Here is a 14,219-nt window from a genome sequence, read left to right as displayed (position 1 = left end):
CTTGCTAGTGTGATCTGCAGCTATCCATCAGAGGACCCAACAACTATTCGGCATGTCCGTTTTCTAATGTGGAAGTCAGCTGACTTGTTTCTTTTATTAAGTAGTTTTTTTAATGAATATTGTGATTTAAAATGTGCAGATTATAACACAATGATCCATACTGTAGGTGTCAATGATTATAACTATATAGCAAGACATAAGCACAGTATGTCTTCTTTAACAAATAATGTGTTTGAAAAGTTCAGGAGTAATGTTCTACCCATAGCTAAAGAATGCACTATATGACTGACAGTTTTTTAAATAAATATTACATGCATATTTTTGACACACACAAGTGACAATTCTTAAAAGAAATAAGTGTTTTTCAAAATATCAGAGAGATCTGCAACCAACAGAGATACAGAAATTCCATGTTTAATCTAACAGTTACAATCATACAACAAAATTTGTTTTCTGTTTTCAAGTTTGAACAGTTCAACAATGCAACAAGTCTAAACTAGGCCTAAATACAATAGAATCAAGTTAATTGTCTACCAAAAGGCCAATTATTATTAAAACTTAAGAAACTGTTAAACAAAGATAACTCGTGTACAATACCGGGAAACTAAACATAGAATATAATCAAGAGTTAGTTACTAACTATGTGATAAAATCAACCATTTAATTGCATGTAATCAAAATAAAACACGTGACTGAACCACAGCTTTACCAAATAACTCCACTGCCCTACATTAGAGTACAGAGATATCAGTTCTTTCCAACAGGCCTTGCATTCAGGACCAGACCAGACTGCTGCTGCCAATATTTATCAGGAGTTAAATATAACACAATCCTCGGTCTGGTTTGTGCTATGGGCCATGGGGCTAAGAGTACATGATAACACACAAAGGAAGGAGCACAGACAGATCCTGCTTTAGGCCAATGCCACACTGTTGTGAATGGACTGGAAACATAATACGAAAGTGAAATCAGGGAGGAGATACCAGGCTACAGGCAAAAACACAGTAAAGTATCCAAGAAATACTCACTTGATCCTGAGGCTGAATGATTATGGATATTCATTTTCAATTGTCTGACATTAATACAGTGCCTGCAGCGTTGTAAACAGTCATATTGATTGCTAATCGAATAGAACAGGGTTAGCAGGTTATATGTATTAGGTTAATTAGCCTATAAGCACAATGCAGTTGCTGGGCACAGTCACTGCTTTTACTGCTGCTGCTGCTACAGATGACATACTTTAGGTACAGTAAAACTCAAGCAGCACGTATAGTCTTGTCACGATACAAACATTTCAAACTTGAACACAAACTTCTATACTAAGGTATACTCAACATTAAATATTTAGACAGCAATGGAATTTTCAACATTAAAGAATTAAAAATTCTTTTAAATTACCATGTGGTCTGATTTTTGGTGTGAATTACACAAAAAATCAGACCACATGGTAATCAGTCCACGTATATGTGGGCTCATACTAGTTCTGATTAGAGATGCACCAATACCAATACTGGCAAGTGTCGATCCAGGTAAATTTGCAGTATTGGGTATCAGTTCCATGATAATGATTCAATCGATATCCTGGTCAAACTCTTTACTAACTCATGCAGATCATGATGTTTGAACTAATTCATAAAAAGCTGTTCAGTAGTTACTTCAAGATACAGTTACAGTCACATAACACAATCAGATCAATTTGTAATAAGTTAACTTTATTTTAAGAAAAATAAATGCCATTTTCAATCCCTACACTGCAATCGGTTAATATTGGATATTGGCAGATACTTAAAGACATAGTATCGTATTAGTATTGGAAGTGAAAAACCTGGATTGGTGGATGGTGACTTTTGATACAGCTCAAGATCATTCTAAAGGTATTCAGGAAAGGTAAATTTCTGTCTCTTGAATGTAAATTCTTTAGGATCGATACTTCAAATTAGCATTTAGCTTCGATATGAGTATTTGTATCAATTAGTATCTGTTTTATAATACTTTTGACAATGTGTATATGTATGCACTTTAGTTTGAAGCATTATCTAAACTTGTTACTTGTTGAGCAAGGTTGAGCAGATTCCTTCCTTCTCTCCCTCTCAAACAAACTATCGAGTAAAAGTGATGGTAAGGATTCCATTTTTTGTCTATGATATATATATATATATATATATATATATATATATATATATATATATATATATATATATATATATATATATATATATATATATATATATATATATATATATATATATTATATATATATATATATATATATATATATATATATATATATATATATATATATATATATATATATATATATATACACACTGTAGTCTTTCCTCTCATAATACCAAACATCAAAATCTGTGATATGTCCACATTATAGAGAAAGGTCCTCATACACTGCAAAGACCTCTACTTTAAACTGTGGGGTGGTAGTTAATCAGTGCGGGCATGAGCACACACTTTGGTTCATTTGACCTTCAGGTTGTGGAACAGTCTGTGACTCTGTGTTCATTCTGTTATAAAACAAACAAAAGATTTTCACTGTAACTTGGGAGCTATAGATCCAGCTGCCTTAAAGGGTCCATATTACACTCTCTTCTGATCTTTGTTATAATGTTGTTTCCTCATCAAAAACAGACCTGGAGTTGTCCTTTGCTTCTTCACTCATGTTTAACACACAAATCCTGCATATTTAGGCTGAGTTCTTCTTTCAAACGGAAAACACTCTGTTCCACCTTGTGATGTCATGTGGTAATACATAAAGTGCTTCACCATACACCTTCACTAAAATCATTTAGATCATTTCAGCCCTGGAACTGCCAATCTCCACTAAACAAAAGATAAAAGGTAATGGTTAATTTGAAAACTACAGCTTTGTGACAGACTAATAATAATGGATTACATGCTTGAATGAAACAATTCCAGGTATGTTTTTGAGGTGGGAACAACATTCTGACATTGCTCACAATTTCCTGTAATATGGGACCTTTAAAACAATCGTTAGTTGCTCTACCTCCAACACACCCACACCACAGGCATTTGCTGCTGTCAGTTGGTTCAGATCAAATGAATAACTTCATTGGAAACCAAATTAAAAAGACAAAGGGTGATGTATTTTTAGTTGACAGCATGTCCAAACTTGTCAATATCAAGTCCATCATCAATATATTTACTGGGTACCTTGGCTACCTCCATTCCTGGTAGTTGGGTCATGTTTTTAATAGTGATGTCACAATACTAAAATTTCATGCTCTTGCACACTAAGGAATAGGCTTCATACTCAATACTGATTCTGATACATGATGTTAACAAAAAATGCTCTCTGTCTTTAGACAACATAAGTCATTATCAACATTAAATTATAGTCCTTTCTTTTATATTACCATCTGATCTTATATTTGTGCAAGTCCTCAATCGTCCATGTTCCGTAGTGGCCCATGCATTATTCTTCTTATACTAGTTCTGATACAGCTCAAGATCATTCTAAAGCCATACAGGAAAGATTCATTTCAGTCTTATGAATGTGACTTTTTTACTTGTTCAAATGAGAATCTATTTTCAATAGTTTCAATATTGATAAGTTCTGGTTTTCAATCATTTTCATTAGACTGAGTTTGAGTGGTAAGTTACTATGGGACTTTGTATATAAATATTTGAGGAGGAGCAGCCAAATCCGTGCCCAGCCTCTGCTCCTCACAGCCCCGTGTTTACAGAGGTCTGACAAGAGACACTCTACTCCCAGAGATACAGCTCACCAGAGGATCGGACATACTTTCAAATTGTGTGGTCTAATACCTTTTGGTCTCTGACTGTGCCAAGTTATTTAGTCAAACAAAAATACATATTTATTCTAATTATAATAATGCATTAGTCTTATATAGACATTTTCTAGATGCTCAAAGTTATTTAAAAATTCCGTGCATTATTCATTCACTTCACACCTGGTGATGACTACGATTGTGGTCACAGGTGCCCTGGGGAAAACTGCCAATCAGCGCCATCAAGCATACACCACTTTCAAGCTAGCTTTCTTGTGGAGGGTTTAGCACCTGCTCTGGAATGTTCCAAGCAATGGCATTCATTCAATTACAGTAAGTTTTTATTGTTCAAAAATACCATTAATTATCATCGCAGTAGTGGAATCGTAATTGAGCGTCTGTTCCTTAGACATCGAAATCGTGTTGAAATGTTGAAATGTAACACAATGTTACGACTGTACAAAGGGTTCCTCCTTCACAAACGTGATATCGCCCGCCGCACACAGAGCTTGTTTCCTTAACCACATCCTCCACCCCCCTCCGCCCCCCTCTCCCATCTGCCCGACTGTCCCCCTCTCAAACCGGGGTGAGGCAACAGCTGATCTTTCAGAGGGTTATTTTTAAACCCTCTTTTTGCCGATCAGGCCAAGTCATCATGGCAGGCATACCACTCTGTCACAGCCTCGCCAGCCGCTACCTGACCCTGTACTGTATGCTTTCTCCAAAAAAAAAAAAAAAGTGCAATTCAACCTTTTCACAGACTTCTCCTAACAAATTGGTTAAGATGTGTTTGTTAACTTGAAATCACTTAACAAAATGGACTAAATGTTTGTGAAGTCTTATGGGTCCTTAGTTGTCATTGCTACTTGACACTGTGAAAAACCAATGACCAGTACAAGACTAAGGAATGTGCTACTTCAAACCACAAAGTAAATAAGTCAGCAAATTAGCTTACAGGACACAACCACACAAGTAAATGTTTAGGGGCACACTTGTTTAAAGAGGATAGTTCATTCATTATGTAGACCAATTAAAGGTTTTATGTTACACACAATTGATTCCTGTGAGATTTAAGCCATGTTAGAATTTTGTTACCTCCTCAAAAACCATGCTTGAGTCTGTGTTTTGTTCCATTCACACATTGAGTAATACTTTATCATTAGTCTGTCTACATCTCCATGCTCAAAATGCTCTGTTCCACCGTGTGATGTCGTGTAGTTTTCAGATTAACAGATACCTTTTACATTTTGTTCAGCAGAGATTGGCAATTCCTGAGTTGAAATTAGCCAATGATTCTAGTGAAGGTGTATGGAGTTTAAAAACACAGTGCAGCTTAAAAAAACAGCGCAATATGAGCCCTTTAAATGCAGGGAACTCATCCCTCCTCAGATCAGGGTGAGATGCGTGTACAATGTCTGATGACAGCTCGAAAATGCAAATCGAGTGAAACATCCGGGTTGGCGAGCGGCAATGAACCAACTTCCTCTGCCGCAAGAGTCAGTTATTAGACGTCTAACCCCCAGAGCTACAGACCCACTGCTAAAATAAAAGCAATACTAATAACTAGGGGTGTGCAAAAATATCAAAATATCGATATACTGTATTGTTTAATGTGATGATACAGTATTGATATCGGGGAGTTTTGTATTGGTATATCGCCAGGAGTATTTTTGGTAGATTTTACTATATTATTTGTTACCCCGCTACAGTTTTGTTGCTTGTTTAGAGGAAAAAACTCATTTATGCAAGACATTTGACATTTTCCCAGTTTTGATCATAAAAATGGATATGATTTCTTATTCACTTTGCACAAAAACTGGTTTAAAAAAGACTTTTAGTATCACAGTCATGATTTAGCCTTTATTTTTTTATTGAACCATATCGAATCAATTTGAAATATATTGTATCGAATCGAAAGTGCACTGTATCAAGATATGTATCGTATCATGGCCTATGTATTGAGGTATATATCATATCGGCAATTTCTTACTGATACCCAGACTTAATAATAACAATAAATGTATCGTTTCATAGATTAGATTACCATTAAAGCTACACTATGCAACATTTCTGGCCTGCTTCTGCTACTTTTCTCTTTTAGTATGTTTTTCTTGCTCAGAATATGCCACGGTATGACATTAAACTCATCCATCTCACATTAATTCAATTAGTAATTTCAGTTGCTAAAGAACACCTTGTATCTGTATTAATCTGTAGTAATCTGTATTATTACTGTGGACAGACTCTCCTTTCCACAGATCTGACATGTGTCTCATGGAGACAAATAGGTTTACCACACTGTGAAAATCTCCATGGAGATAATTCAACAGATGTTCTACCACTGAAGCTGCTTCGTGCGCCTTACAAAATCATCTAAAACTACATAGAAATACAGTTACGGTACATCACAATTCATGAAAGACAGTAGGGAATACTTTTAAGCCTACTTGCTTTCCAATAACAACTAACTACAGTAGATTGTTGAGTAATCTAGTAATCTCCCCTCTCTTCAAATGATCCACCCAAATCCTCCATAGTCAGACACAGCATTATTCTTCTCCTCAAAACATTAATTTATCCCTGTCACAGCGAACAAGACCTGTCCCGACTTGACTCCAGTTGTGTAAAGTTTTAAGATGGTCCTAGACTGGCTGCAGGTTCACACATGATAGAGTAATATTACGCAGCAAAATACACGTCCAAGTCCTATATGACATCATGAAAGTATTCTGTCATAAATTGTTAGTAGTAGACATAGGCTAGTAATAATAGTATCCAACCATGATACAGCTACTATCAATAGTAGTGTCAATGAGTACACTACACTGTTTTAGTTCAACCATATTGTTTCATACTGAGATTAGGCCTATTTTAGTCTAGTCTCTTTTTCTTTTTTGCTGTAATCTAAAAAAGTCATTTATTCTATGACTTTTGTAGTATATAGACAACAAAAAAGTCAAAAAATAGTGTTCACAGCTGTCTTCAAAAGCAGTGGTTTTGGTGACAGGAAGAACTCTCTAAACAGTTACCATTCTCTTGCAAATCAAACATTTTTAAAGACATTTTTAGGAGTAAAAAGAGTTCTCACCTCTCGTGCGATGAGATTGAGAGCATCATCTTCTGCTGTGGTTTTATCCTTATTCGTGGACCTCTTGCGCCCTGCTCCTTGGGTCCCCATACTTTATAAAGAAAAATAAAACACGCGTAATTTTACCCAAGTCTATCCAAAAAGTTCGACTGTGTATCCAAGCGAAATAAGCGTCTTCGGCTGTGGTTATGCGCTTTTCTGTGCCATTTCAAAGTCGTGGGCACGTATAAAAACTATAGCGGCTTGTATTCACTGCATGGGTCATTGTCATACATCCGTTTCTGGCTTCTTCCTGTGTTAGTTGCGCTAAACTCCAAAAACACGTGTGTAGCCTCGGCGTTTCCGCGCAAAATCCGAACAATTTCTCAAGACGCGCTGTTACTCGTTCCCATTACAAGTAAAAATATGGGATTTGAAAGAAGGAAATAAGAAAATGAAGGGTTTTAAGTCCAATAAGTGAAGCGGTAGTGGTTTGGGGTTGGACAGCTGCGCTTTTTGCCACTTGAGGAGCGCGAACCAACGAGAGTCAAACCTGTCACTGAGCGACATCAAAGTCTGCAGTGACCAGGAGGCGTTCAGGAGACGTGAGAAAGTACAGCTCCGAAGTTAGCGTTTGTATAAAATGTGATAAAATACATAAATTAAGATTAAGAATTTTATTTTTATTTTATTTATTATTTATGTATTTATTTTGGGCAAGGAGAGATTTACATTCTTATACAATGGAACGTATAACATAAGTGAAATCATAATAGAAATGAAAATAAACAAGAGTGGGAAGAAGAAAATGTATTTAATCCCACCCCCAGTCTTTAAATCTAACACACTGAGCTATCTTTTGCATTTTTTAGGCATTTTTCATTAAACTATATGAACTATTTACAAATGCGGACAAAGAGCACCACTTTACGATTCCTCATAAAATTAAACATACTAAAAGAACAAGCAACTATTCACACACAAAAAAGTGAATAAAAATACCCACATTTTAGATTTATATAGGGAATTTTTTTTAAAAGAATAATAACCTATCAATCAGAAAGCTATATACTATATGAAATGTAATATTAAATGTAATATTTTTTACACGAGAAAAACAAATACACCTAGGCTAAATAGTGATTTTGACTGGTGTAATATTGTCAAACATGAGCTACTAATACAGTTTACGTATATTATTAATTTACTTTTCAGATATGAACTTTTGGTTATTTATAGCCTATATATAAAATGTCAGTCTGAACTAATATGCTAGGTGATCTTTTCAAGACAAGCAAGCCGATTACTGTAATGAGGCATAAGTATGATGCTCAAATTTCCGTGGTGTGCTTAAACGCAGCCAGAGCCCTGCTTTGGGACTCCATACTAGTTCAGGGTCCTGTTTCAGACCTCAGCTCGTGCGTCTGCCCCTCTCTCACAGCCCTCAGTCTATTTATAATGGTGACCAGAGACTCTAAAGCTGGCTGGCTCTCTTAAAGCGATACACAACAACACTAAAGATAATCAGATATAAAACTATTATGAAGATAAAATATGATAAACGCATTTTTATTGGGCTATCATAACATTTAATTTGTTTGCAATTCTACTAGATGATTTTAATAGCGCGTGTTTGAGTACAATAGTGACTGGAACCTACAGTAAAACTAATATTTGGACTTATAATCATACGTAAAGGTAATTTTGCCCAGAATGCATTCAATTTAATAAAAGCAGCGGTAGTTTTTGTATTTTGACATTACAGTGCTGCCCTCTTGCGGCCAGCCTTCATATTACAGCGACAACACAGCCCCGATAACATAATTTACATGAGCGGATACTGATTTATTTATTTATTTTTTAAAATAATTTTTAAATGACGAATAAACTTCATAATGCATGTATAAGTATGTGTATATATGTATATGTAGGTGTAATGTAATTGCAATTGTATTTGTCATGATTGTATATCTGTATGTCTTAAGTTTTGTCCTGTTTTTATTGTCTTTGCATGTTAGCATGTTGGTTAAATTAAAAACAAAAAAACAAAAAATTGATAACGGAACATATTTATTCTCTAGCTGAAAAATAAACACAACTGATTTGGACAAAACAATTTATTTATTTCGATCCAAGGTGTAATAGTTGTATGTAGTGTTGTATGTAATAAGATGACTCGTTGTGCTTAAATTGTCCATCGCGGCTACTGTAAAGTTTTATTAATTTATTGTATTTTTAAGTGAACTTACAATAATAAAATTTTAACCTTTGCTAACCTTTTGCTACATCTTTCTGCTGTGTTTTCTTGCCTGTACAACCTGGTTTAACTGGTCTTCAGTGCGCGCAAATATGGTAAGTAGGTTCCTCCTTGAAATGACAGGGCTTTTGCTGTTTAATGTGTCAACAAGGAAGTGAATCTAGTGATAACCTAGAATGACTGTGGACTTGTACTTTGGTTTCATTTTTATTTCTCAACAACAACGGGTAGCGCTATGCCAAAGGAAGACTTTTAGCTGATCACAAATAGAGACTTGACTATTTGGATCATTTGGATGTGGATGTACATTTTGGATGGAGTAAAATGTCCCAGAATGCAGCAGGAGAAGCAAAGAAGAGTGATCAGATTTTGAGGGTGAAGATGGTTCTTTTGGGGGGGTCTGGAGTGGGGAAGTCCAGTCTGGCCACGCGTTTCGTCAAAGGAGAGTTTAAGGACAGTGAACCCACCGTAGGCTGTGAGTGACAATGAATGTAACTTTGTGGTTTGTTTTTGTCACATGAGGAGCTGGATCTCTTATTTACTTTTGCTAACTACTTCATTTGAGCAGTAGCATTCAGTACAAATTGCTTGACAGAAAATGTGGTTAATTCTGGCGTAATTAAGTTTTTTTTTAGAAGTTGCACAACTAAGAAAAAAAAATCATGTGATGAGTAACTTGTGCAATACTGTACATATTTAGTTGTGCATGAAATTGTCACTTGTGGTTTTGTCTGATAAAGCGAGTATTGCAAGAGTTAAAGGTACTTTATTATGCAACATTGTGAGTTTTATGTTGTAATATAGTGTTGTTATCTTACCTGGAGTTGTGTTTTGTTTCATTCACACATGTTTAGGCCCTTTTTTATTAGTCTGTCTGTATCTCCAAAGCACAAAATGAAAGAAGCAAAACACAACTGGGTATGTTTCTAATGAGGAAACAACATGGATCAGAAAATAGAAAATAGATAAATTTAAAGCAAACCATGTCATATAGCACCTCAACCATGTCTAAATGTGAATACTTCTCTATGTAACTTTTCCAATAAAGGGACATGGTACTGAAAATGCATTAAACTTAAACATTAAACTCTCTACATCAGGGTTCTCCAACCTGTAGCTCGGGATCTACCAGTAGCTCTCCACCTTCTTCCAAGTAGCTCACCAAAGGATTTTGGAATTATACCATTGTGCTGAATCACAAAAATGTGGTTAACTACATACCCGTTACCATTTTAAGTATATAATATTGAAGCCCAACTTGTGCACTAATAAATTGACATTGTTTTATATTTTATAGGCATTTAATTGCACCCAAAGGCTCTCCCTCTTTGTTATAATTGTCTCAATTTCTTGTGGCCACTAAAATGAGTAGCTCTCTGGCATTTTTGTTTTGTAAAGGTAGCTCACTGGAGGAAAAAGGTTGGAGATCCCTACTCTACTCTATTTTGCATTTGTTCAACTCCACATTTTTGTCTTTTTTTGAAAACTTACTGAGATTGCCTCACTATAGATCTGACCTGTAACTTGGTCAGGTTGGGTCACCTACTTGTCTCTTGTGTGTAATGCCATACAAAGGCTGTGCAATTAATTGAATTTTGATAGTGATTTCAATTTGTGTGTCAATCGATCTCCTAAAACATATAATCGAGTAAAATTTTTTTAAAAGATTAAAATTTAACTACATTTATTTTGTTAAGTATATTTTTTTAAATATAAAGATTGTAGAACAGTTGGATATATAGTTTATTTTTTCTATGCCTTACTTATTCATTCATTCATTCATTATTATATATTATTTATTTTATGTTTATAAATCACAAAACTGCTCAAAGGTACATATTTGTAGCCTATATTTATTTTCAATTTGAAAGTTTTGCGTAAATAATTTTTTCCATAATCGAGCAGCCTTGTGCCATACTGTGAAACATTCCAGGTGAAGCAATAACATGTAGTGACGACAAGCAGCAGGCGCTCCACCAGAAAATGTACATAGTGCAACTTTAACAGAACCACAAAATGTACATGTGTTTTACTAGTGTCTTATTTGCAATTATTCTATTCATGGGTATTAGAATAATGAGAAGCTTGGACAGCGACCAAATATTATGTGTTTTGAAAGGGAAAACCCCTCAAAATGTGGCATATAACAGGAAGCTGAAACCCACAAACAGGCTTGCAGCACTTTATAACACTTTATTATGATGCAGTTGTATTTGCTCTTTGGTTTCTCTAGGTGCGTATCAGACCCATGTGGTGAGAGTGAACGGTGCCAATCTGCGCTTTGAGATCTGGGACACAGCGGGTCAAGAGAAGTACCACAGCGTCACCCCTTTGTACTACAGAGGGGCACATGCAGCTCTGGTGGTCTACGACATCAGCAAGAGGGTGAGGGAACTACTGTACTGTACTGTGTGTACTGTGTGTCAGCAAAAATACTAGGGCTGGAATATTTAGATACACAAAAGGAAAATTAAGATTCAGTCTAAAGTCATAGATCCAGGAGTAAGAAGTGGAAGAACTGCCAAAAGATCGCATGCATTTTATAACATGTTTGCGGAGGTTCAATCTCCTAGGTTACCACAGTTAAATGTGCACTTTGCCACTTTTCTGCCACCTGCTTGAAGATTTTATTGGTTTACCTTGAATGTTCCACAGTATGGCATTCAACTTTTCTATCTTTATGGAAACAAGTCCATGCTAAAGGGCAAATCTGTGGAGAAACAAGCCCACTCACAGTAAAAATGCAGGTAACATATGTAATTAAATAACACTAAATCAGCTTAATGCAATATTCTGGACATTTCCATGGAGACAAGCAGGTGCCGACCCCTCCCCCCACACCAGAAAAATTACATAGTGCACCTTTAAAAACACCTCATAGGGACAGAAAGACATTTAGTTCTATATCAGTTATAAGTAAATTGTTGATGCCTTTGTGATTTGTTGATTGCGACCAATTTCTATATCATGTAATCACTCTTTCATCCCATGTACAACTTGATTTCTTTAGACTTTTCTCAAGTCAAACATCAGCCTTGTTGGATTTGTTTTGTTTTAACCAGGACAGCTTCTTGCGTGCCCAGTTTTGGCTGAAGGAGCTGGAGAGACAGTACATCCCCGGCTCCACTGTGGTCTGGCTCGTGGGTAACAAAGCAGATCTGGCCCACAGCAGACAAGTCTCAGTTCAGGTACAGCACTCATGATACAGGCTCACACACTATAACATCGTCTGAATAAGTGAAATATGACAGGGGACTTGTGTCTTTTTCGGAGTTGTATTTTTATTGATAGATTTATGCATGTTTGAGTCATCCTGTATCATCCTGCATTTCAGGCTTGCATGCTTAGAAAATTCACTTCTCACCTACCCCCTATCTCTGCCCCCAGCTTTGTATATAGTTGACATTATTTTAAAAATTCAGACTCCAAGATGAATGTTGAGTTAAAAAAATGTCACATAGCAATTTTTCAACCATAAAAACACATAAATAAAATCTGTTGATTTCTACATTGAAATGCCAATGAAAAACAAACATAATATATCTTTAAACATATGGCCATTATAAACAAGTTATAATACAAGTACAAAAAGTACAAAAGTGTGTGCATTTCTCAGGAGGCCCAGAATCTGGCTGAAGACAGAGGTTTGGGCTTCATGGAAACATCTGCTCTGTCAGGGGACCATGTCAACCAACTGTTGATAACTGTGGGTAAGTATATAAATAATATTATAGTATTAAAAAAAAAAGCATTGGACTCTCAATGATGCTTTACAGTACATTATTCATTCACTTCATACTTGGTGGAAGTGAGGCTGCCAGTCTCACACAGTACATTGATTCACAACAGCTTTCAGTGAAGTAGAGCCTCTGCTGCTCCACTATAGCAGCAGATATTTCCAGTGGTTTCCCATCCAAGTACTAACCAGGCTCAACCCTGCCTACCCTCTGAGATCAGGCTTTGACAAGGTGGTTATAAAGTTATAACAAAACAAAAAAAATGCATTAATTCACATGCGATGTGTCTATACTAGACCCATTCATCCATCTATTGTCTGGGGCTTTATCCGCGACTGGGTCACCTCTCAAAGTCCATATATACGTTTATTTTAATGTGCATCTGTAACTCTCTGAAAGACTAAACCCAGGGAATAATCCACTGCCACCATCTTTCTTGTCACTGGAGGGCACCAAATACCACTTATTCTGATCTCTTTAAGTCTATTTAAATCTAATATTACTTTTTCCTGCAGCCTACCGCGTCCATGAACTGACCTGGGACCAGCGCAGTCTGTCTGAGTGGGAGGAGTTTCACACTGTGGACCTCCATAACAGAGGCTTCTTCAGCTTTTTACCCAACTGCTGTAACACTGGACCATAAATATATTTAGCCCTTAAGGACTTCACATTCATTTAGTTTATTTTGTAATGACATGTTTTTTTTTTCTAATTACAAAGCAAAGCAATGCAAAATGTAGTGTTTTTATGTCCCCGTACTTGTTGTGCACTTGGTTCTTCTTTGTGTTGTTGTAATGTGCTCTCCATACAAACTTTGACTGATTGCTATAAGATGAAAAGTGCAATTTTCACAATATTATTTCAGGTTTTTCAACATTTGATTCTGTCCATGATCTGAGATTTGTGAATGGATTATTTTAATATGGATACTCTTATCTGTAACTACATTCACAAATACAAATATATACGTATAGTGCATTGGATTTATATTCACTCAGTTTGGGGATGTAAACTTTTATAGCCACCATTGCCCTGGGGTAGACAGACAGAAACAAGGCTGCCAGTCTGCACCATCAGCACTAGTCATTTACAACTTTCACAGGCAAGTTAGGTGAAGTGTTTTGCCCTAGGACACAACAACAGTAGTCAGAGGTGGGTCTTGATATATATTGCATTATATATTTTGACTATGGACTGCAGTTCTTGCTGAATATAGTTTTTGTGTTTATTTCAAACATGTAAAAATAAATAATATATTTGATGCTGGTGGTCTTTTCTTCAAGCATATGGCACAGAAAAGAAAAAAGTCATTAAACAAACAGAATATAAACAAAAAAATACATGTTTGAAAAATGTAGGTGAACGTATATACTTCTCATTGTGAAGGCCAAAGA

The 14,219-nt window shown here is 35.8% G+C and overlaps 2 protein-coding genes across 7 annotated transcripts in view; one reads left to right on the top strand and one right to left on the bottom strand.

The window, feature by feature from the left end:
- Positions 1-7,413, bottom strand: part of LOC129408965 (leucine-rich repeat flightless-interacting protein 2-like) — a 61,311-nt gene extending 53,898 nt beyond the window's left edge. For 2 of the 5 annotated variants that reach the window (XM_055153930.1, XM_055153941.1), the window contains exon 1: positions 6,853-7,413. In XM_055153930.1, the coding sequence (XP_055009905.1) occupies positions 6,853-6,942 (90 nt within the window). In that variant the 5' untranslated portion in view covers positions 6,943-7,413. The remainder of the gene's footprint in view (positions 1-6,852) is intronic. The other 3 variants (XM_055153923.1, XM_055153927.1, XM_055153936.1) reach the window with 3 other exon arrangements.
- A 1,802-nt stretch (positions 7,414-9,215) lies between these two features.
- On the top strand, positions 9,216-14,086 carry LOC110160759 (ras-related protein Rab-17-like). Of its 2 annotated transcripts, none has more exons than XM_055152637.1 (5): positions 9,216-9,563; positions 11,322-11,473; positions 12,151-12,276; positions 12,705-12,794; positions 13,341-14,086. In XM_055152637.1, exons 1-5 carry the CDS (start codon positions 9,413-9,415, stop codon positions 13,359-13,361), a joined length of 540 nt encoding a protein of 179 aa, XP_055008612.1. In that variant the 5' UTR covers positions 9,216-9,412; the 3' UTR covers positions 13,362-14,086. The 2 variants fall into 2 exon arrangements, with proteins under 2 accessions (XP_055008612.1, XP_020781095.1); XM_020925436.2 differs by having other exon boundaries at positions 9,217-9,563; positions 12,705-12,798.
- The last annotated feature ends 133 nt before the right edge of the window (positions 14,087-14,219 follow it).

The sequence above is a fragment of the Boleophthalmus pectinirostris genome, unplaced genomic scaffold (genome assembly GCF_026225935.1).
Source record: "Boleophthalmus pectinirostris isolate CB_2022bp ecotype Guang Dong unplaced genomic scaffold, ASM2622593v1 HiC_scaffold_1, whole genome shotgun sequence".
NCBI classification, from domain to species: Eukaryota; Metazoa; Chordata; class Actinopteri; order Gobiiformes; family Gobiidae; genus Boleophthalmus; species Boleophthalmus pectinirostris.
This window is presented reverse-complemented; position numbering and strand designations above follow the sequence as displayed.

What these genes read in the sequence shown, in the direction of transcription:
- LOC110160759 (XM_020925436.2), top strand. Translation starts at nt 9,413, where the DNA reads ATGTCCCAGAATGCAGCAGGAGAAGCAAAGAAGAGTGATCAGATTTTG. An exon ending in TCTACGACATCAGCAAGAGG is followed by an intron (nt 11,474 to 12,150) that starts GTGAGGGAACTA and finishes TGTTTTAACCAG; the next exon opens with GACAGCTTCTTGCGTGCCCA. An exon ending in GCAGACAAGTCTCAGTTCAG is followed by an intron (nt 12,277 to 12,704) that starts GTACAGCACTCA and finishes TGCATTTCTCAG; the next exon opens with GAGGCCCAGAATCTGGCTGA.